This window comes from Labeo rohita, chromosome 19 (genome assembly GCF_022985175.1).
Source record: "Labeo rohita strain BAU-BD-2019 chromosome 19, IGBB_LRoh.1.0, whole genome shotgun sequence".
NCBI lineage: Eukaryota > Metazoa > Chordata > Actinopteri > Cypriniformes > Cyprinidae > Labeo > Labeo rohita.
Window position 1 is genome coordinate 6225617 of NC_066887.1, and position 23480 is coordinate 6249096.

The 23480-nt window shown below is 34.8% G+C and overlaps 2 protein-coding genes across 3 annotated transcripts in view; both read right to left on the reverse strand.

The window, feature by feature from the left end:
- Positions 1-23480, reverse strand: part of si:dkey-154b15.1 (uncharacterized) — a 110354-nt gene that overhangs the window by 56557 nt on the left and 30317 nt on the right. The gene's annotated exons all lie outside the window — the stretch shown is intronic.
- The window catches only part of myo1g (myosin IG), a 65727-nt gene that overhangs the window by 18783 nt on the left and 23464 nt on the right, over positions 1-23480 (reverse strand). The window contains exons 15-21 of one of the 2 annotated variants that reach the window (XM_051136444.1): positions 20985-21151; positions 20281-20488; positions 16927-17150; positions 16695-16839; positions 11050-11154; positions 9050-9163; positions 436-593 (exon numbers count right to left, since the gene is read on the reverse strand). In XM_051136444.1, the coding sequence (XP_050992401.1) occupies positions 436-593; positions 9050-9163; positions 11050-11154; positions 16695-16839; positions 16927-17150; positions 20281-20488; positions 20985-21151 (1121 nt within the window). The remainder of the gene's footprint in view (positions 1-435; positions 594-9049; positions 9164-11049; positions 11155-16694; positions 16840-16926; positions 17151-20280; positions 20489-20984; positions 21152-23480) is intronic. The other variant, XM_051136445.1, reaches the window with a different exon arrangement.

Below are 23480 nucleotides of genomic sequence, written 5' to 3' on the forward strand. Positions count from 1 at the left end.
TACGATACGGTTTCTTCTCGATGACTTGTATGATAATTCATTTTGAGAGAGATTTTCATCACCACCACTTTTTACCACTATGGTACTGGAGTGAACTGAATCAACACTAAACTGACTGGAACTATATAACTATATTACTGCCTTTTGTAGAACTTTCAGCTAAACTCACCTCGCTTCAAAGTGATGAACTTCACACTGTTATGGAACTGAACAGACTTGAGCTAAATTAATGTAGTTCTTGTAATTTTGTAACGTAGTTTTGTTTAATGTAGTTATCAGATATGGACAAATGACCAGCTTTATGTAACTGATTTTAATACTAAGGGCTACAGGACTGTTTAAAACCCCAACATAGAGAATGAACAATAGTAATAGTGATGCTTGCACAGTGCTTGCAAAATGTGCAAGCTGGAGGTTATTGGTGTGGACTCTTACCGTGTAAAGTGGTCTGTGATGCTGCCCACCAACTCTCCAACACGGTCCTGATTTGGGTTGAGCTGACCCCTCTGTAGGTGCACTAGAAGGTCATCCTGAGAGGCAGTATGTAGCGCCACCATCTGGTCACTGCCACTTGTTACGCTCACACTAACCACCTGTGGGTGTGAAGAGAGCGTACAAACACGTTAACATGTTGCATAACGTGTTGTTGCTGAACAATGAATTCAAAGCATTTGAGTCCAATAAATCCATCTTTCCTGAGTCCAACACATCCATTTTTGCACCAACCTCTGGCATTCAGTCAATCTCTGCCTTTGCAATTAGAGTAAAAGCTCATTCACAGCACAATCACTTCCTGCACTTCCGCACATGATTGACTCAGTAACCTTGAGAATGAGTAATATGCTGGAAATAATCGTGAATGAATGACTTGATTGTTGCAATTACTCAAACAGTGTGACCAATCGACATTGTGCGTCAGTAAAATGTGTGCGTGCCTGGCTGGTACGCATGACTCTGAGATTAGAAATGGATGCTGCTTGCATGAGCATGCACGGCCATGTGCGTTTTTCTTTGTTAATATGTGTGTATCTGTGTACGTACGCTTTAAAATCACATGCAATCATGCCCTAAACATTTTAAGTATGCAGTCTCTTCTAGGACAAAAATATTGGTGACTCATCCTGCACTGCACATATTTTTGTCCAATGAAATGCTCCCTAAAAAAGCTAATATTCACCTAATATAAGCAGCAGCCAACTTGCGAGTTATTTTAATATTTACAGAAAGGAGAGAAAGTATGTGAAACCATTGGAATTGGCTTGTTTTCTGCATTAATTAGTCATAAAATGTCATCAAAATCAAAATGTATAGACAAACATAAACAATTGAAAATATTTTGTCTTTAGTGAACACATCTGATTAAACATTTAAAGTACTGTGGAAAAAGTAAGTCAACTTTACCTATTTGTCATTACATGAATGATCCAAAACATAATTTGCTCACGAGTCCCTTGTTTGTCTCTATTCTTCCGAAAAAACATCATTGAGGTCCTGCATATTCTTTGGTTTTCCAGCATATTATGCATATCTGAACCTTTTACAAAAATGACAGCATGACATTTTGTGACCAATTAATGCAGAAAACCATCCAATTCCAATGGGTTCACATATTTTTTCCTCACCACTGTATATTATTTATTAATACTGCAAATTATTTTTTTGTTTAGTAATTTTTTATGTTGTTGTCATTTTATTAACATTTTAAATATTTCCAAATAGCTTGATTTTATATTTCTATTATATTTTAGCAATTCAACTTCAACTTTTTATTTCAGATTTATTTTAACATTTCTAATTTTCATTTTCCAATTTTTATTTTTTACAGTGCTTTGCGAAAGTATTCATACCCCTTCATTGTTCACGTTTTGTTGTTGCAGCCTTATGTTAAACTGCTTTAAATATCTTTTTATCCACATCAATCTACACTCCATACACCATAACGACAAAGCACAAAACAGGTTTTTAACAACTTTGCAAATTTATTCAAAATAAAACATTGCATAAGTATTCATACCCTTAGCTCAGTACTCCGTTGAAGCACCTTTACAGCCTCTTTCTGGGTATGATGCGACAAGTTTTGCACATCTGCATTCAGCAATTATCTGCCATTCTTCTCTTCACCTCTCAAGCTCTGTTAGCTTGGATGGGAGCAGACGCACATTTTCATGTTTCTCCAGAAATATTTGATTTAGTTCAAGTCCAGGCTGTTTTCTATAAGCCCCTCTTGCTGCGTGTTTAGGGTTATTGTCCTGTTGGAAGGTGAACCTTCTGCCCAGTCTGAGCTTCTAAATGCTCTGGATTGGATATTCATAAATCTCAATATTCTGAGCTTTTCTTCTTCTCTAATGTGTCCCTCAGTCCCTGCCGCTGAAAAAACAGCTCCACAACATGAGGCTACTACCAGCACACTTTACTTTTGGGATGGTATTCTACAGGTGATGAGCAGTGCCTGGTTTCCTTCATACATGATGCTTGTAATTGACATTTATTAGACCACAGAATCTTATTTCTCACAATCTGAGAGTTCTTTAGATGCTTTGTTGCAAATTCCAAATGTTTTCATGTGTCTTCACTGAGGAAAGGATTGAGTCTTGCCACACCGCCATAAAGCCCAAATCGGTGGAGTGTTGCAGTGATGTTTGTCCTTCTGTACGTTTTTCGCATCTGCATATATGATCATGGAGCTTAACTAGAGTGACCATCTGCTTCTTGGTCACCAGTATAACCAAGGCTCTTCTCCATTAATTGCTCAGTTTGGCCAGGAGGCCAGCTCTAGTTGTTCAAAACATCTTCCATTACGGACAATGAAGGCTACATGCTTCTGTGAACCTTCAATGCAGCAGAATTTTTGTCTAAACTCTTCCCCAGATCTGTTCCTTGACGCAATCCTGTCTCTGAGCTCTACAGGCAGTTCTTTTGACCTCAGGGTTTGGTTTTTGCTCTGATATGCATTTTCAGCTGTTAGAACTTTTATTTACAGGTGTGTGCCTTTCCAATCGAACTGTAGTAACATCTACAAGAGATATGAACGCTCCTGAGCTAAATTTCAAGTGTCCCAGAAAAGGGTATGAATACTTATGGAATCATTTTTTATTTTTTTTTTTATTTCTAATAAATTTGCAAAGTTGTTACAAACCTGTTTTGTGCTTTGTCATTACGATGGAGTGTAGCTTGATAATTCTTTTTTTCTTTCTAAAAAAGTAATTTAAACAAATTTATATATTAAACAGCATCATAACAAAAAAAGAAAAACATGAAGGGGTATGAATACTTTCGCAAGGCACTGTAAGTTCAGGTTTCACCAAACATTGATATTTTTTTTTTTTTTTTTTATTACCAAAAATATTTTTAATAGTTGTAATTTTAGTTAACAATAACATCACTGCAAGTAACAAATGAATGCTAGTTTATGCACAGTATACTGCTTTTTTTTAAACAGTATGTGAAACAGTAGGTATTATTCCACTATAAATTAATTTTTATCATATTATATGTAAAATGTCTTGATATTTGGCAGCCCAATCGCATTAGTCAGGAAAATATTCTAAAAATAATAAAACATATTATTTCTTGTTAACTCACAACATCAATTTGAGTGCAGGATACAGCACTCATTTATGCATATTGTGCACTGTGTGGCTGTGGCAAAACTAAAACTTTTGGGCTATTTAAAAAACAAGCCTTCAGTATGTCCTGCCTTAATAAATTTCAAGAGTCTTTGAGGTTTATTAAAGACCAGTGTGTTGTTTTGAGTGTACATTATGAACAGCAGTAGGTGCGTCACCGCTGTGCCTGAAAGAAAGAGAGTGATCAGGCAGCGTTAAGCCTCTTTACTGCCACTTGGATGGACACACATTAGCACACACAAACATGTGCGCATACACAAACACACAGGCGCAGGTTAATCGCTCCGCGCCCTGCGGTACATGCGGCTGACCTTGCTGTCTGAGATTTTGAGAAATGAGAGTGGGCCGGGAAACACGGCACTGTGTTTTATTCAAACAGACACACACATGCCTGAGTACACAAAGATCTAAACAGCATTTGTGCAATGACTTTCAAACAGTAAGAAATGCTGTGCATTTCAAGGATGTAACACTTAATAACTGTGATAAATTATAAAATAGGTATGGAACGAATAGCTGTGCCTCCCCCTGAAAATAAAATGAAATAAATTAAATTAAATTACAAGAGCATTTAGCTGCATGCACACAATAACAACAATAAACAGAACATTGTGGTTTGTGGGTGTACAGTAAACGCTAATATAGTTATGGTTAAAGTAATTATAATAATTGTGAATGGGCTGTAGGATTTCCCTGTTTATGTCTGCTGCTCTAGAATATCAGCTGACTCGATCAGACCCTGTGCCACACAGAGCTGTAATGCGTCAGTCTGTGGTGAAATGAGATTAAAACCACAATGTACTGGGCTGTCACAAAACAATATCCTTGTCTGGGACTGCCTGAACCCATCCAGTGTGGTCTGGCTTGACTGGAGAGGCTTGTGAAAGTTCATAATATGCTCTTGGATGCTGACCCATTAGGTGCAGGGCTGCTGGCAAAGCTGTGAGATTATTATAGAGAAAATCTCGTAATATCTGCCAGGACATGTTCCAATCATATTGCCATCCAAAATTGAAATAAATAAGATATTTTGTTTTAAAAAAACTTTTTAGATGTGGTTTGCATTGTGACATTATTTTCATGACAATGAAGCACACTCCCCTCCTCATTATTTAAATTGTAAAGAATTTATACTGTACATCTTGTACTAAGGCTTTTATACTTAACTAAAACTAAAACCATAAAAAAATGTCGGTAAAACTTTACAATACGGTGACATTTGTTAACATTGGTTAATGTATTAACTAACATGAACAAACAATGAATACTTGTAACAATACATTCATTACAGTATTTATTAATCTTTGTTAAAATTTAATAAAAATACAGTTCATTGTTAGTTCATGTTAGTTAACAGTGCATTAACTAATGATAACAAACACAACTTTTCATTTTAATAATGCATTAGTAAATGAGTAAATACTAAGATTAATAAATGCTGTAGAAGTAGAGTTCATTCTTTGTTTGTTAACTAGAATAGTTAACTCATGTTAACTAATGAAACCTTATTGTAAAGTGTTACCAAACGTAATTTCTGTATATAAAATAAACACTAATTGAAAAATCTAATATATTAATAAATAATGTTAAAATATCATATTTTGTCTAGTTTCAGCTCAAGCACTAAAATAACAAAAATTAAATAAACTAAAACTGAACACTTAAAAAAACTATATAGATATATTTAAACAAAAACCCTGACAAAAATACTAAATTTAATATAAAAAATTAAAATAAAAACAGAAAATATAAAAAATACTATTTAAATATAATCTAATTTAAAATATTTGTAAAAAACTATAACAGTTCATAAATTATAGTACATATTATAAATTACAGTGCAGCAATTTAAATAGTATTTATTTTTATTTAGTTTCAGCTAGAGTACTAAAATAAGAAAAAATAAATAAACTAAAACTAAAAACTTAAAAACTATGTAGACATATTTTACAAAAACTGACAAAAACGCAACAAAAATACTAAAATGAAAACAGAAAATATACAATAAAATTACAATTTAAATACAATTTAAAATATTATTAAAAACTATTAATAGTTCATAATGTATAGTACATTTTATTATAAATTATAGTGCAATAATTTTAATAGTATTTATTGTGCTGCCTTTATTTACTCTGGCTTTGAAATAAAATCTTTAAAAAAGATCTTCAGAAAAATTAAGCTTCTTTAACACAAAATAAAAAATAAAAAAATAAAAATAAAATAAAATAATGATGGGAATAAAAAAAATATTAAAAAGGTGAAATGTCCAATGCATTACAGTAATGAGAATTAGGAGGACAAATGTTAAGCACATTGTCATTAAAATAATGAACTTTTTATTGTGCATTTTTTTTATCCAGTATCTTTTTTATAATATGGGGTGAAATATGATTTATATTTTCGTGAGATTGACTTAGCGGTATACAAATCACTTTTTTTGCCTCACTATTTTTTCTTGTGCTATTCTGATATCTTTTGAATATTCAAATCTGGCAGCTGAAGCATGGAAATGATGTGTTAAAGTGTATGTGTGCATAATTGGCATGAATATATAGTGCTATATAGTGCAGTGCTATATAGTGCAGTTTGTTCTGCAGCTCTTGCTGAACTGCCCAATCGCTTATCTCCATTTCTCTCTCTGAGACGTCTGGTCCTGTTTCCGCTAAAGACGTGTGAAACATACAGATATGGATAAAATTGCAGATTTAACGTGTGTGTGTATGTGATTGTGATGGGAAGCTCAGACTGCAGTGCTGCAGTGTGTGTCCAAATCCCTCTCTCACTGTATCGCATCTGAGAACGTAGACAGAATGTAGGTCAGACACCTCACACACAGACTGTTCTGGTCACTGAATTCACTCCGACACAGCCAGAAGTTTGTGAATGACCCTGTTAAACCATCTGACGTGGCTGGTCATATGGAGTATTAGTGCTGTCATCTAATAAGAGAGACCAGCTGCAGACAAAAATCCATAAGCTAAAGACAAGGGACACAAGCTACGGATGGCAAGTCCAAAAGAGCCGGGAGACAGCGAGACTGCAGCAGACAGATGCATTGACCCACATTGCACGGTTACATAAAACAAAAACAAACCCAGACAATGACAGATACCAAGACGCGTCTGCTTTGTTTTTGAGGCTTCATTTCACTCTTCACTCTTCACTCATTTCACTCTTTAGAATAAAAGTTTTTAACCGGCATTGATGTTTCATCAAAAACTTTTAACATCCAAAAAACCTGTTCAATAGGTTCTTTATAGCGGATCCCTGTTTATGTCTGCTTTAGATCTTTAAAATGTTATTCACATTAAACAAATTGTACTTTTAAAGGAACAGTTCATACAAAAATGAAAATCTGCTGAAAATGTATTCACCCCCAGGCTATCCAAAATGTAAATTTGTTTCTTCATGGGAGAAGATTTGAAGAAATTTAGCATTACATCACCTGAGCAAATGGATTCTTCTGCAGTGAATGTCAGAATGAGAGCTGATAAAAACATTATAGTAAGTTCACACAACTCCAGTCCATCAACTGACCATATGCATGGATTACTTCCTTGTATTAAAAGGCTCAGTCATTTCCAGTCAACTGTATGGTGCTGTAATAAGAGTGTCCTTTGCTCATTTTCTTTACATAATCCATTCACAATTCGAAGAAAAGTTCTGTTTGTCCAAGAGGACCAAACGTCCATGTATACCGTTTCAAGAATGACAAATGAAAAAACTGTGCGAAAAAATTATGTGAGTAAATCTGCTAAATATGCGCAAATCATTGCTATGACTGACAGTAATAACCGAAGGAAACATCTGACAAGCCGATATCAAAAATAGAGCTGTGCATTAAATGATTCAGACTAAATTCAGAGTAACAAAACTACAGTAGTAACAAGTTTGTGTTGGTTGAATATAGGCTATTTAATAGCTTTTATAGTTTAAGATAAAGTTAAAAGATGCAGTCATTAAATTAAATATAAAATATTTCAAATGTATATTGAGTCATATTGAATGCATTATTTAATTCTTATACCATTAATATTTAACTCATTTAATTTGTAGTGAACTATATATAAGTATTTAAATAATTCACCCTTATAGTCTGTTTGTGTTTGAGCTTATTTATTTATTTATTTTACTGAATTTCTGCACTTGCTGTACAATATACCTAAGCGTGGTAAAAGTACTAAAATTTGTTATACTAGTAATTTTATAATAAATCGAAAAGCAGGACTGAAAAAACTAGGGAGTTGGCAGCTGCAGCCAATGCAATCCTCTACTGCCATCTTCTGATTATAAAGGTAATTTCATATCATTTTCATCTTAAAAAGTCATTTTCCATGAAAAGACATTTCGTCCTTATGAATGAAAAGTGAATCTTTGAAGTGAATTTTACTGCACAGCTGTAGAGTTGAAAAATAATAAAGGCTTTAAAATATTACAAGATTTTAAAAATGTGTTTATGACTGTGAAGGAAAGTTATTGATTACCAAGAATACTATTAAGGTGTAGTGTTTAGCTGTCAACATTTAAATATACAACTATATGTCTAGGTACTCTCCTGGGATTACCAGACTCTTTATATGTTGTTAAATAACATGAAACTGAACGTTCATGCCGCTATCATTATTTACGATGTTGCAGTAATTATTTTTCTCAGGAAAGGAGTCTCAAGAGTCTCCACTTATATGTAGCACACATAAAATGAGCTACACCGGAAGTTTACGAGCTGGCTTATCATTATGCGGAAGTTCTAAAGAACGCTCCGTCCATATGGTCAATTAACGTCTTGTGAAGTGAAAAGTTACTTGTAAACAAATCCATCCAGGCGTTTAAACCTAAATCTGCCATTTATAGCCAAAATGCTAGTCCATAATCCAAAATAATGCTTCCTCCAGTAAAAAAGTCCATGTTCTTTTGTCCTCTCACATCAAAATCCACACACATATTTGTTTAGAACTGTTTTTGCTTTGTAAACATTTGATTTTGATTTTGTGCAGATTTCTCTCCTGATTCAAAAAGCAAGTGTTTTACTACATAAAGCAATATTACCAATAGCAGAAACAATAGGTTGAAGGTAAAAACGTCTTAATGATGGATTTGTTTTCCAACAAACATGCACCTTTTCACTTCACAAAATGTTATTTGATGGACTGGAGCGGTGTGGATTACTTGTGGTTTATTGTGATGTTTTTATCAGCTGTTTGGACTCTCATTCTGACGGCACCCATTCACTGCAGAGGATGCATTGGTGAGCAAGTAATGCTAAATTTCTTTAAATCTGTTCCGATGAAGAAACAAACTCATCTACATCTTGAATGTCCTGAGAGTGAGTACATTTTCAGAAAAGATACATTTTTGAGTGAACCATTCCTTTAAGAATTGGTGAAAGGTTCTGTTGGTTATAATGTGCATTAAATACTTACAGAATCAAGCGCTATTCGTTTTTGCACTTTAAAGTGTTTTTTGGGCTCCATCCTGTAGATATGTTTGTCTGTGATGAGTAGAGCTCTGTCCTTTGTGTTGTTGAACCAGTTAAGCTGGAGAAAAGAGAGATCAGGAGAGACAAAATGCAGAAATTAGGTAAACTGTGTCATCCTTTGTCTGAGCTTCACCACAATATTAAGTAACAACGATATTTGGGGCTTTTTGAAATTCATGAGCAACGTTTGCATCAGCACTGTTGGTATGTTTATGTGCTGCTCCCCTATGTTCCTGCCTTTAAAAATAGCTTGTAAAATTGGGTTGGTGGTGTGGTTGAGTCTCGCTGGGAAGGGAAGATAAAGTGGACCAATGGTAGCAGTGGTGCAGTGGTATGATACAGAGTGTGTTTTACAGTCTTTGCTCAAGGCAGTCAAACACTGAGCACTCGGCTGTGCTTGTGATCTCCACGTTGGCTACGGTCAAAAAGGGGCTCATGAGTGAGAAGATGATAAAGTCAATGAGACTTTGTGACTTGGAATTTGGTGAAAGAGTGAGTGTGTGAAAAAGAGAGAGATTTACATTATGTAATCGTATTTTATTGTGCATTTTTATTTAAAATTCTGTCATTAATTACTCATTACCCTCATGTCATTCCAAACCTGTAAGACCTTTCATATCATATTCATATTTAGCACACAAATTAAGATATTTTTGATGAAATCCGAGAGTTTTCTTTCCCTGCATAGGCAGCAAAGCAACTACCACATTCAACGCCCAGAAAGGTAGTAAGGACAACTAAAATAGTCCATGTTAGGGCTGTAGCTATCGATTATTTTAGTAATCGAGTATTCTACTGATTACTCTATCGATTAATCGAGTAACCGGATAAGAAGTCATTTTTCTTAATTAAAAAGCAATACTAAATATACAAGAGAAAATAAGATAGGCTTCTTAAAATAAACAACTAATTTGCTTCCTTTTTAGAAAAAGTAATATTTTTATTGCTGAAATTGCATACATTTATAACCATGAAAACTAAACCCATTCAATGCATTTTTTTGCTCAAAGGGACATGAATGCATTTAACTTGCAGTTACAAATGCATAAATAATATTTTGTTATTTTAAACAAAACACTGAATACTGATATGTATATGTATTTTTAAAATGAAGGTACTTTAAATGTGAAATCAATACCGCCAGTAGGTGGCAGCAAGTCACTGTTAAGTAAGTGAGTCATTGTGATTGAACGGAATCATTTAACGAGTGATTCATTCAAGAACGAAACACCTTCATGTAGCTCAAAGACGCAAAACAGTGCTGTGGCTGTGTGTGTAATGATTATTTGTTGGCGAATTAGAGCAAAAACAGGCAATGTGCTGTCTAAAACGTAAGTCTCTTAATATTAACTTCTTGTTTATTGATGAACTGTTGCATAAAATCAGTATCACATTTGTAATTATGCTGAGGCACTCTTCGTTTGATATTCACTAACTTTTTGTGCATCAGAGAGACAATGAGACAATCAACATAAATGGCACTTAGTCTTTCACAAAACATAGCTAACTTAGGGACATCATAACTAACCACCATTAATTTACGGTCTTAAATATGTGCAGCGTTTATCAGTTTGTGTGTCAGTAATAATGGTTCATGGGGAAACAGTAAATGGACTAAACGAAGCCTCAAGGCAAATAATTTCCCTCGATTTCTTGTATTTGACTTTCTCGAGGAATCGTTTCAGCCCTAGTCCATGTTACATTAGTTGTTCAATATTCAATGTTATATTAATGTAATTAAGCTACAAAAAACTTTCTGTGTGTAAATAAAGAGTTTGGGTAATGTATGTTTCTGTTGATGGATGCACATTCTGGCTTGCCAATACAATACAACAACAGAGATTGTTACTATTATTTCTTAATTTAACTTTCAAATGCTTTGACAATGCAAACACACAGTTTTTGTCATTTAATAACAGTGAAATTGAAATGTAAAAAGCATACCATCCTGACAGAGCATGAAAAGAGGACCTGGCTGTACTGGTCTTTGTTCTTCAGCTCTTTAGTGATGCGCACAAAGTTGGAGCTCGTCAAAGGAGAGTCTTTTGCCTGCAGTGGAAAGAAGACACGTTACTGGATTTATGACACTCAATTCTGAGAAGCTTAGTCACACAAGCAACGCAAACAACAAGCTCACTTATGTTTTCGCGGTTTCCTTGATATCAATTCAAATCAATGCATGACGGATTTAAAAACACTGTCATCATCGTCACCAACCCACTCCACTAATGCGTCAAACAGACATGACACCTTATCTGCAACAACAGATTATCAACAGCGCTTCATGAATAAGCTTTTGACTCATTAAGATGATCTGAAAACTTCAAAGGTCTTTGAAAGCTCATCTGTTACAGCCGATATAAACTGTGACGACAGAACTGAGCATTCATCTTGCATCTTGTAAGCTCTAAAAACATGTGAAATACAGAAATCACAATAAATCTCATGCTGCTGAGGAAACATTCTACAGAATTCTTAGAATGAAACGTAAGCTCTTCTTCGAACACTGTATAGAGCACATGGATTCGCACCTCATTTCACACCACTGGAGTGAGAATTAGTTGGAGCCACAGGGCTCCTGACTTTAGTTCAAGAGAGTTTTTTTTTTTGCTTGTCCTTGAAAATGTCAAAGAAAAAAAAGGCTTGTAAAAAAATCATAGTGGAAAAAAAACACACAAGACATGTAAGGTCTTCAGAAAAGTTGTTTCTTTTACACACAGTAAAAAATAAAATAAAATAAAAAATAAAATAATGTGCTCTCCAGAAGAAAGTGGTGAACTATTTAAACAGAAAAAGCCCTTTATTCACTAGACACTTAACCAGTTTAGTTGGTTTACTATTCATAAGGAAAATAAAGGGAAAAAAGAATGCACACTGGATTGGAAGTATTGAAGTGTGACAAATGTACAGTAACTCAAATTAATAACTGTGAAAGATAAGACGAAGTGACAGAGTGAAGTTTACAAGGTGCAATGATATATGTGGTAGAGTGAGAGAGCTAAAGATCTGCTTATTCACAGATGACTGATTATTTGAGTTTAATGAGTGAATGACAACGAATTACTGAATAAGTGAGTGAGTGAGTGAGTGAGTGAGTGAGTGTGTGATTAAATAATTCAGTGAGTGGGTGAATAATTAAATGAGTGAATTAACAAATGATTCAATAAATGAGTGAGTGAAGGATCGAATGATTCAGTGAATAAATGAGAGAGTGAATGATTGAATGATTTAGTGAATGAGTGAGTGATTCGGTGAATAAATGAGTAAATTATCAACTGATACAATGAATCAATGAGTTATGAAATGATCAAATGATTCAGTGAATAAATGAGTGAGTGATTTAATGATTCAGTGAATGAATGAGTGAATAATAAATTAATAAATTATCATCTGATTCAATGAATTAATGAGTGAGTGAATGATCAAATGATTCACTGAATGAGTGAGTGAGTGATTAAATGATTCAGTAAGTGAATAGTGAATAAATGAGTGAATTAACTGATTCAATGAACAAATGAGTGAGTGAGTAAAGTATATGGGCGATATGGGCTTAAAAATTAATAATTAATTAACCCTTTCACACGTGAGTTTAAAATATTCTAGCTGAGCCCCCAGGGTGAGTTTTTTTAGGCGAACGTTATTTAGAACGTATCGCCTTATTGTTTCCATGACGATACGTCGTGTTTGTCACGTGACACAACACAGCCACAATAGCGCTGTATGACACATGTATCACTTTTATATAGTTTTTCCCTTTCTATTATTAATATTCACAAACGTGCTCACTGTATTATGAAATATCTGATATTCCAATTCTGAAATATGTGCAAGTAAATGTATTTGGAGGTTTAAACACTTTTATAATGAGCGTGTTAGTTGATCTATGCCGAGTGATGGGTGCCGCCATGTTACTTTGCGCTGAATCCGAGCTGTGGGACATTAAAGTAAGTCTCTGGTGAGCCTGGAGAAGAGCAGAGTAAACTTTATAGTTACCTACACAATGTGTATATGATATCAATAAAACATGTCGTCAGATAACATTTGTAAGGATCACTGCCGCTTCCATAGACATCGGAGTGTATTTTGCTACCTATACATGCATCGTTTTACTAGGACGTATGTGTATTCAAATGTCTGGAACCTAAAATAAGCATTACATGGTTGAAAACACGGAATAGTTGTGTGTTGATTTGATAGCTGATTTGAATTCAGCAGTTGATCACGTGACACGCTGGACGTTGATCGTACACGTGAAAGGGTTAATAAAAATTGATAATTTCTGGTATTTATTGTGATAATTAAAAGTATTATCTTTCCTATTTTTACCCAAAATAGTGTTGTGACCATAATTGAGTACACACGTAATGACTGTTTAATTCACTGAAATGTGAATTACATTTTTGTACTAGAAGCTCTTAACACCAAGATGAATTCATTGTGTGTAAACACACGTGGCAATAAAGCTCTTTCTGATTCTGATTCGGAATTCGGAAGCCGGAGGGCGCCCTTGCGCAGAAACTCCACATATGCTTTATAGCATAATAGCACTGACGACACTCCAGGAATCTCTAATGCAGTTAGAGAAATATTAACTGAGGAAACTTGAAGACAATAAACAATATATATAAGACTACAATATATGGTTTGTCTGTGTTCTTCAAGCAATCTTAGGTATTTTTATAAGGGCAACGTATATGTATAATGCAATGCTAATCGACATAGCCTTTATAATACTATAAAATAGTATGATTTCAGCATTATTCTGTGATATGAAGCCACGTCTGATAGCAAAAGGATATTTTAAAAACTTTACTATGTTATGCAGTTAATTTGGAGAAAAAGCATGTCAATAAATGATATTTTTGTTGGACAACGGGTTTGTAAACAGGCTCCTAGACATGCAAAACTGCATCACACACGTGCTACTAGTACGTTTAATGTTATTCAAGGCTCAGACCGATTTTTGTCGCACAGCAGTTTTGACCAAACCAGTTCCAGATTGAAGCTCCTCATTTTGCAATGTACTAGTTTCACGTCCGCCTTCAGCATGTCACTCTGTACTGTCGCACACAGAAGTATGTCAATGACTAGACTTTATCGTTATTATCGCGGGAAGACTAATTTTTCTTGTGGGGAAAAAATTTACCGGTATATCGCAAACGATAAGATACCGCCAATCCCTAGAGTAAAAGATCAAATGATTCAGTGAATAAATAAGTGAGTGTTTAATGATTCAGTGAATAAGTGAGTGAATAAGGAATAAATGAGTGAATTATCAGCTGATTCAATGAATAAATAAGAGATAAAATGATCAAATGATTCATTAAATAAATGAGTGATTTAATGATTCAGTGAGTTAGTGATTGAATAATGAGTTAAAAACTGATTCAATGAATAAATGAGTGAGTGAAGGATCGAATGATTCAGTGAATAAATGAGTGAGTGATTAAATGATTTAGTGAATGAGTGAGTGAATAACAAATAATTGAATTATCAACTAATTCACTGAATAAATGAGTGAGTGATTAAATGATTCAGTGAATGAGTGAGTGAATAACAAATAATTGAATTATCAACTGATTCAATTAATAAATGAGTGATCAAATGATTCAGTGAGTGAATAATGAATACATAAGTGAATTAACAACTAATTCAATGAATGAGTGAATGATCAAATGTTTCAGCGAATAAATGAGTGAGTGATTAAAATGATTCAGTGAATGAGTGAGTGAATAATGAATGATTGAATTATCAACTGATTCAGTAAATAAACGAATAAGTGATTAAATGATTCAGTGAGTGAGTTAATAATAAATAAATTAGTGAATTATCAATTGATTCAATGAATAAATGAGTGAGCGATTCAATGATTCAGTGAGTGAGTGAATAATGAATAAATGAGTGAATTAACTGATTCAATTAATAAATGAGTGACTGAGTGATCAAATTATTCAGTGAATAAATGAGGGAGTGAGTAATGAATGAGTGAATTATCAACTGATTCAATTAATAAATGAGTGATCAAATGATTCATTGAATAAATTAGTGATGAATGATCAAATGATTCAGTGAATACATGAGTGAGTGAATGGATGATTAGATGATTCAGTGAATAAACAAGTTAAGTGAATGATTAGAAGATTCAATAAATGAGTGAGCGAATGATTAAATGATGTAGTGATTTAGTGAAGATCTTGAGAAAAGTTAAGCTTCTTTAACAAAACAAAAAAAAATAAAATAAAATAAAATAATAGTACCATAGTAATGTGCTCTCCAGAAGAAAAAAAGCTTTGGAACAACATGAGCATGAGTATTTTTTTTTTTTTGGAGAACTATCTATTTAACTGGATTATTATTCACTAGACAGTTAGTCGAGCAGCATCAAACCACCATTATCAGCATAAATATGCCAGGACTAGCATCTGATCTAAGGCAGTTTTCAGCAGTGAAATCAGAGCACGAGGATGGCTGTTACCTCCTCAGTTATAGCATGAGATGTCTCTCATCCAAAAATCAGCTAAATTTAACACCTTCACATGTGGCGACCATGTGCCAAAGACAAATATGAGACTCCATCAATCAAACAGATTGATTTGTGTAACAGCAATTTAAAAGAATGAGGCTGAAAACAAACACATGGGTGGGATCCATGAGGGTCAGTATAGGCTAATATTTGATTATCCCACAAACAAGCATTAGATGAGATCTGCTAACCTGTTTTTGAGTCACCAGTAGTCATGCACATGGTGTCAACAGTTTAAACTGTCAACGCTGTTTGTTTACACAACAAAAAAAAGAGTCTGGTTTGGACAAAATGTTGACTGAACCACAAAGTGGGACTTAATGATAATAGGCTTAATGTTTTGATGTCAAGATGCTCTTGAAGGCTTTTAGTGAAATTCCCATGATAACTGTATATACTGCAGAGACATGCAGGGAAAAATAAAAACAAGATATCATGGACACAAATTAAGATTGTTTTGCTCATGGCTCAATTTGTTTCCTTATTTTAGGTAAACTGTAGTCTCATTGCCACAATTGCCAAATCAACATGACCATGACTTAATTAAAACAAGGAAACTAATTCATAAAACATGACCATGAATTACTAAATCGTGGAAACGAATGTTTTCATGGCCATAATATGTACTTTAAATAATTTGCAACTAATTTACAAATTACATGAATAAATTTTGTTGAATGGATTGGAACAATGGAACAGATTTTGTTCATGTCTGAATAAACATAAACATGAATTCATGAATTTTATCAATTTTTATCATGCTTTACATCATTTTTAGAGCTTGACAGCTCACTTTTGTTATACGGAAAACAGCAGAACATTCATCTAAACATCTTCTGTGTTCCGCAAAAGAAAAAAAAACGCAATATGGTTTGATATGATGGCATATCAACTACTTTTATTTTTGGGTGAATTGTTCCTTTAAGACCGCCAAAAATATTCCTCCATATACCACTGGGCTTAAGGCTTTATTAAACTGAAAACTTTAATAAGCTTAATCAATGTACAAATCCTGCATACTATGCCAAGTGAAAGATCTAAATGAGCAACCTAATGAAAAACTCACATTGGCCAAGTAGTCTCTCTCCCAGGCACGGCTGTAGCCCCAGTCCACTCTCTCCCCGCTCAGAGCTGACAGAGCAGCTACTTTTGCCCTCACCTCCGCCATGTCAGACGGGGGGATGTTTTTAATTAGCTGCCGGGCCCACCACCTAAAAGAGAGGCAGTGAAGGCATAAGAGGAAGGCCAAATGATAAAAAAGACATAAAAAGTCATGAAGATGTAAATCATGGCAATACCGGCGGTAGAGGTGTTGTGTGATTCTGTGGAACTGCGCTAGGGCCGCAGGTGGTGTCGGCCACTCCACACTCTTCCCATAGTCGGCCATGTTTCGAACGTTGGTGAAACGTCTCTCCACTTCCCAGAAGTGAGCCTTCACCTTATAGCATTTATAATGTGCCATTATGGTATAGATCGCCCTTATTTTCCTACATCGCATTCGTGCTAATGCACCTCTCCAAACCTGCAGAAAAACAAATACAGGTTGAATCAATGAGGGAAACACTCTTAACACACCAAATGTGATGGGGCTGGTGACACATGTTCTGTAGCAAAATCTAAACTGTCCAAAAGTATAGTAAAAACAGTAACAGTGTGAAGTATTTATGCATTTTAAAATAACGGTTCTATAATGTAATATATTTTAAAATGTAATTTATTTCTATGATAGAAAAGCTGGATTTTCAGCATCATTACTTCAGTGTCACATGATCCTTCTGAAATCATTCTAATATGCTGATTTGCTGCTCAAGAATTATTTCTTCTTATTATTAAAGTGGAAAACAGTTGTGCTTAATATTTTTGTGGAAATAGTGACATATTTCAGGATTCTTTGACAAAAAGAAATGTTAAGCCTTTACTGTCACTTTTGATCAATTTAATGTGTCTTTGCTGGATTAAACAAATATGAAAAAAAAAAAAAAAAAAACTTTACTGACCCCAAACATTATGTTATATTAAATATACAATTTAAAAGTGTAATTTATATGTAAATATAAAATACACATGTTTTATTCAGAATTTGAAAGTACTGTGTGATCTGCATCACCAAATTCCATTTTGGATAGTATAATGCAGGCAGTGGGCACAGAGGCAGCTCCATATTGTTGCGAACTGTGTTATTATATCTAATGAACTGTTTAGCATTCGTAACGAAAATAAAGGGAAAAAAAGAATGCAAATTGGGTTTGGGAGTATTGAAGTGTGAGAAATGTACAGTAGCTGAAATGAACAACTTTTAAAGATATGGCAGCTGACGGAGTTAAATTCGCAAGGTGCAATGAGATATATGGTAGAGTGAGAGAGATAAAGACTTATTCACAGTTTAATGAATACATGAGTATAATGAGTGAACGACAGAATGTAGTTTTGAGTGAGCGAATGAATGAGTTAATAAATTATGATTTGGTGAATAAATGAGTGAATGATCAAATGATTAATTTAATAAATGAGAGAGTGACTGATTAAATTATTCACTGAATGAGTGAATTATCAAATGACTTTGTGAACAAATAAGTGAATGATTGAATGACTCAGTGCATAAATATGTGAGTGATTGAATGACTCTGTGAACAAATGAGTGAATGATTCAGTGAATAAATGTGAGTGAGTGAGTGAAGGATTGAATGAATCAGTAAATAAATGAGTGATCGAATGATTCAGCGAATAAATGAGTGAATGATCAAATGATTTAGTGAATAAACAACTGAACTGAGTGAGTGATCAAATTATTCAGTGAACAATCAAGCGAGTGAGTAAATGATTAAAAGATTCAGTGAATAAATGAGTGAATTACTTGATTTTATAAATAAATGAGTGAATGAATGATCAGATGATTCAATGAATAAATTACTGAGTTACTGAATTATCAAATTATTTACTGAATAGTTGAGTGAGTGCATGAGTGAAGGATCAAATAATTAGTGAGTAAATGAGTGAGAGATCAAATGATTCAGTACATAAATTAGTGAGTACATGATTAAATGATTCAGTGAGTAAATGAGTGAGTGGTCAAATGATTCAGTGAATAAATAAGTGAGTTAATGATTGAATGAGTCAGTGAATGAGAGTTAATGATGAAATGATTCAGTTAATGAGTGAGTGAATGATTCAGTGAATAAGAGAGTGAGTAAATTATGAAAATAAGTTAATAAATGAGTGACTGAATGGCTGAATGATTCAGTTAATAAATGAGTGATTGAGTGAGTAAATGATGAAATGATTCAGTTAATAAATGAGTGAATGATTGTGTAAATGAGTGAGTGATAAATTATTCCGTTAATAAATTAGTTGAGGGAATGTTTGAATGATTCAGTGAATAACTGAGTGAAAGAGTGAGTGAATTATGAAATGATTCAGTGAATAAATGAGTGAGTGAATGATTCAGTGAGTGAATGACTGAATGATTGAGTGAATGAGTGAGTGATGAATGATTCAGTTTATAAATTAGTTGAGTGAATGTTTGAACAATTCAGTGAATGAGTGAAAGAGCGAGTGAGTGAATGAATCATGAAATGGTTCAGTTAATGAGTGAGTGAGTGAGTGAATGATACAGTGAATAAAAGAGTGAGTGATTAAATAAATGATAAAATGATTCAGTTAATAAATGAGTGAATGATTGAATGATTGAGTGAATGAAGGAGTGATGAATGATTCAGTTAATAAATTAGATGAGTGAATGTTTGAACGATTTAGTGAAAAAGAGAGTGAAAGAGCGATTGAGTGAATGAATGATTCAGTGAATAAATGAGTGAGTTAGTGAGTGAGTGAGTGAGTGAGTGAGTGAGTGAGGCGATCAGGTGGACAGAAACACGGCACCTGATGGTTCGTCTCATCTACCGTACAGGATTGAGTTTCCCTGCTGAGTTTTGACTAAGTTGTCCTTTAGTTTAAGTCAGGCAGCATTAAGTGGGACAGAAGTGAAATCAGGGCAAGTCACACTGCGGATGAATAATTAAATGCAACAAGAATAATCCACCAATCATAATCATTATCACAATCACTGTTATTAGAGTCACACACAGCCTACACGCCGGATGAATGAGTGGGAAAACCTAGAAATAATGAGCAGATCTATATTTACATCAATATCCTCACATATGAGCCCACTATAACCGTTCAAAGCAGATTTGAATTAACATGTACATCCTATTCAAATAAATATTGGTTTACAATGTTCATAAGTGCAAATAAACATATATACAGGTATATTTATATTGCCTTTGAAAAGGAATGGGTTCCTTTAAACAATAAAACATGTAGACAAGGATGTAAATATAGATTTCTGCTCTGCAAGATCAAATGTATGAGGTTATAAAGGCCGACTGAGGTGGGGATGCAGAGGGAGCTGCTGTCTAGGTGTTATGATCCCACTCCACTGTCATGTCACCTCTGAACACATTAAAAAAGTGAGGAAGTCAAGAATGATTAAGTGAGACAGCTACAGAGAGCAAGAAAACATTGAAATGAAAGAGGAGGAGCAGCAGTGGTACAGTCTCAGGGATGACAATAAACAATGTTGATAGACAGAGACCTAAAACGCCCCAGGAAACTGACGGATAGAGAGGGAAAAGTGAAATGAGAGTGTCTGTCACCTTCTGTAAGAACAGCACTAGTATGGGGATGAGCGCGGCTCTCTCTTGCTCCAGCGTGAAGAGCGTACGAGGGGTTCGCACGAATAGCTTGGTGTGGCCGTACGCGACATCATCTTCAAAGCCATGCTGGTTCACGATGGCCTCCACAGCCTCCTGGTCAGAGCTCATCAGGTGATTAGGCCAGGTGTACTCACAGGTCATCTTGTACCTGAGCATGAAGATAGCAGTCAGAATTTACTTACAATTCATGCATTTGTCAGATGCTTTTTATTCCAGGTGCTTAGTGAATAAAATGCATTTTGTTTTTACTGAAATAGCACATGCTATGTGGCACCACTGTTTAGTGAATCTTTAATAGAAGTACTAATTTAATACAATAATACATTTTATTTTGAAATCACTAGCTACCAGCACTAAATCAACTATAACCAGTATGAGCTACGTAGCTAAACCAAAGGTTCCCACATTTTTGGAAAACCTGGAGGGATGAGGGAATTTTAAAATAGTTGACTTGGAGTCATGGAAGGTAATTAAAACATTAAGAAATCATGGATATTTCTAGAATGAACATACATTTTTCTAGTAACATAAAGATGTAAAATAATTTATCAGGTTGAACACCCTTGAAATCAAAAAGGTTAAGAACCACTAATATAAACTGGTGAATTTCAGTCTGTAGAAAAGCATCATATGTGATTTCTCACCTCTGGAGAAAGCGTGCATATGGCTGTCTGTAGGCAAATCCAGCTCGACGCACCCGAACATTCTCCAGCAGTCCCAGGTACGCCACTTGGTGTTGGCAGCGTCCGTCATCAAACAGCAGGGGAGACTTCACTTCATTTGGCTTTATACAACGCACATAGTATGGCTCCTGTATGAAAAATGTGATATTATATAATTTGTAGAAATCGTTAATATAAGCATTTACCAAAGGTCTCAAAAGGTACGCTAGTGAAATGCAGCTGACCAAGTTAGCTTAATGGCCAATAATAGAGATTTTATGAAGGCAATAATTAAGTATATGGTTATGGTTCAAAGCTGTTAGGTGTACTAATAATAACAGAAAGCCAACTGCTGCAATAATAGAATTATCATTATGTTCCCCTGATCTTTCCTGGAAGCGTAAAGCTCACTTCATCAAGGCTGCACAGTGTTACACTGATTATGCCAATTCCTAGAACTCTCCACATGAGTTTTCCACATGAATTAAGAGCTCACCGTTCCCTTACTCTACTTAACTCAACTTCCAAATAACAGCTGCCTCATGTCATCTATCTATCTATCTATCTATCTATCTATCTATCTATCTATCTATCTGTCTGTCTGTCTGTCTGTCTATCCGTCCATCTGTCTATCATCTAGATATTGATCTATCCAAAATTCATCCATCTATCTATCTATCTATCTATCCAAAATTCATCCATCCATCCATCCAGCCATCCATCCATCCAACATCTATCTATCTGTCCATCCGTCCGTCCATCCATCTGTCTATCCAAAATCCATCTATCTATCTATCTATCTATCTATCTATCTATCTATCTATCTATCTATCTATCTATCTATCTATCTATCCATCCATCCATCCATCCATATATCTATCCAAAATTCATCCATCTATCCATCCATCCATCTATCTATCTATCTATCTATCTATCTATCTATCTATCTGTCTGTCTATCCGTCCATCTATCTATCATCTAGATATTGATCTATCCAAAATTCATCCATCTATCTGTCTATCTATCTATCTAGCTATCCAAAATTTATCCATCCATCCATCCAGCCATCCATCCGTCCAACATCTATCTATCTGTCCATCTGTCCGTCCATACATCTATCCAAAATTCATCCATCCATCCATTTATCTATCCATCCATCCATCCATCCATCCATCCATCTATCCGTCTGTCCATCCATCTATCTATCTATCCAAAATTCATCCATCCATCCATCCATCCATCCAACATCTATCTGTCCATCCGTCCGTTCATCCATCTATCTATCCAAAATTCATCCATCCACCCATCCATATATCTATCTATCTATCTATCTAAAATCCATCTATTCAACACTCATCCATCACTCATCCAACTGTATCTGTCTATCATTATTCCATCCATCCAAAATCCATCTATTCATTTATCCAAACTCCATCTATTAATGTATCCATCCATCAACTATATCTATCTGTCCATCATCCATCCACTCATCTATTCAGAATGTATCCATCAATCTGTAACTGTCTGTATTTTCATTATTCATCCATCCATCCATCTATCCAAAATATATCTATCCTTTCATCCATCCATCCAAAATCCACCCATATCCGTCTATATTTTCACTGTCCATCCATCCATCCATCCATCTGTTGTATCTGTTTATATGTCTGTATGTCCATCATCCATCCACTGATCTATCCAAAATGCATCCATCCATCCAGTCTCCATTTTTCAAGTGATTCAAAGATATGTTGCCGTAGATAACCTAAAATGTGTTTCACCTAAATTAACTTGTTATATTACTAAATCAATCTGTCTGCTATGAGAACAAAAGTCATTTTGTGGTTCATATCAGGTAGAAGCTCTTTGAGGTAACAACCACACATATTCTTTTTTTACAGTGTAGAGAGCATGTGAAGTCAGGATGGACGGGGTGAGCGGTCAGATGAGGTACAGGTGTCCCCACAGGACTAGAGGGAGGGCAGCCAGTCCTTTACTGTGACCTAAAAAAGCAGAAGCTGCCCCCAATGCAGCCCCACTTTACCACACAAACACACGTGTGCGCACACACACGTGCAGCCCGGCAGACACAGAAACTATCATAGATGCATTGGGTCATCCCAAAATAACAGCACCAAATGTCACAGATTCTTTAATAGGAGAGGAAAGGAGACGAGAGGAGAAAAGAGGAGAGCCGCCCATGACTCCACACTAAAGCAGGATTTAGCAGGTGTTCCTCTGCTGTTAACTGCTTTATCAAATACAGACAACCTCCATTAGGGAGATTACATTTTTCAGCACGTCTACATAAGAGATTACCTGAGCTATTCTGAGAGACCCCCTATTTCATCTTTTCAGCAAAGAGTATTAAAGGGGTAGTTGTGTAGATTAAGCACAGATTAAATTCATGCTTAATTCTACGCATATGCTCTTGCAGACATTATGTACCACAATGGACTCCATCTACACCAGTTTTTT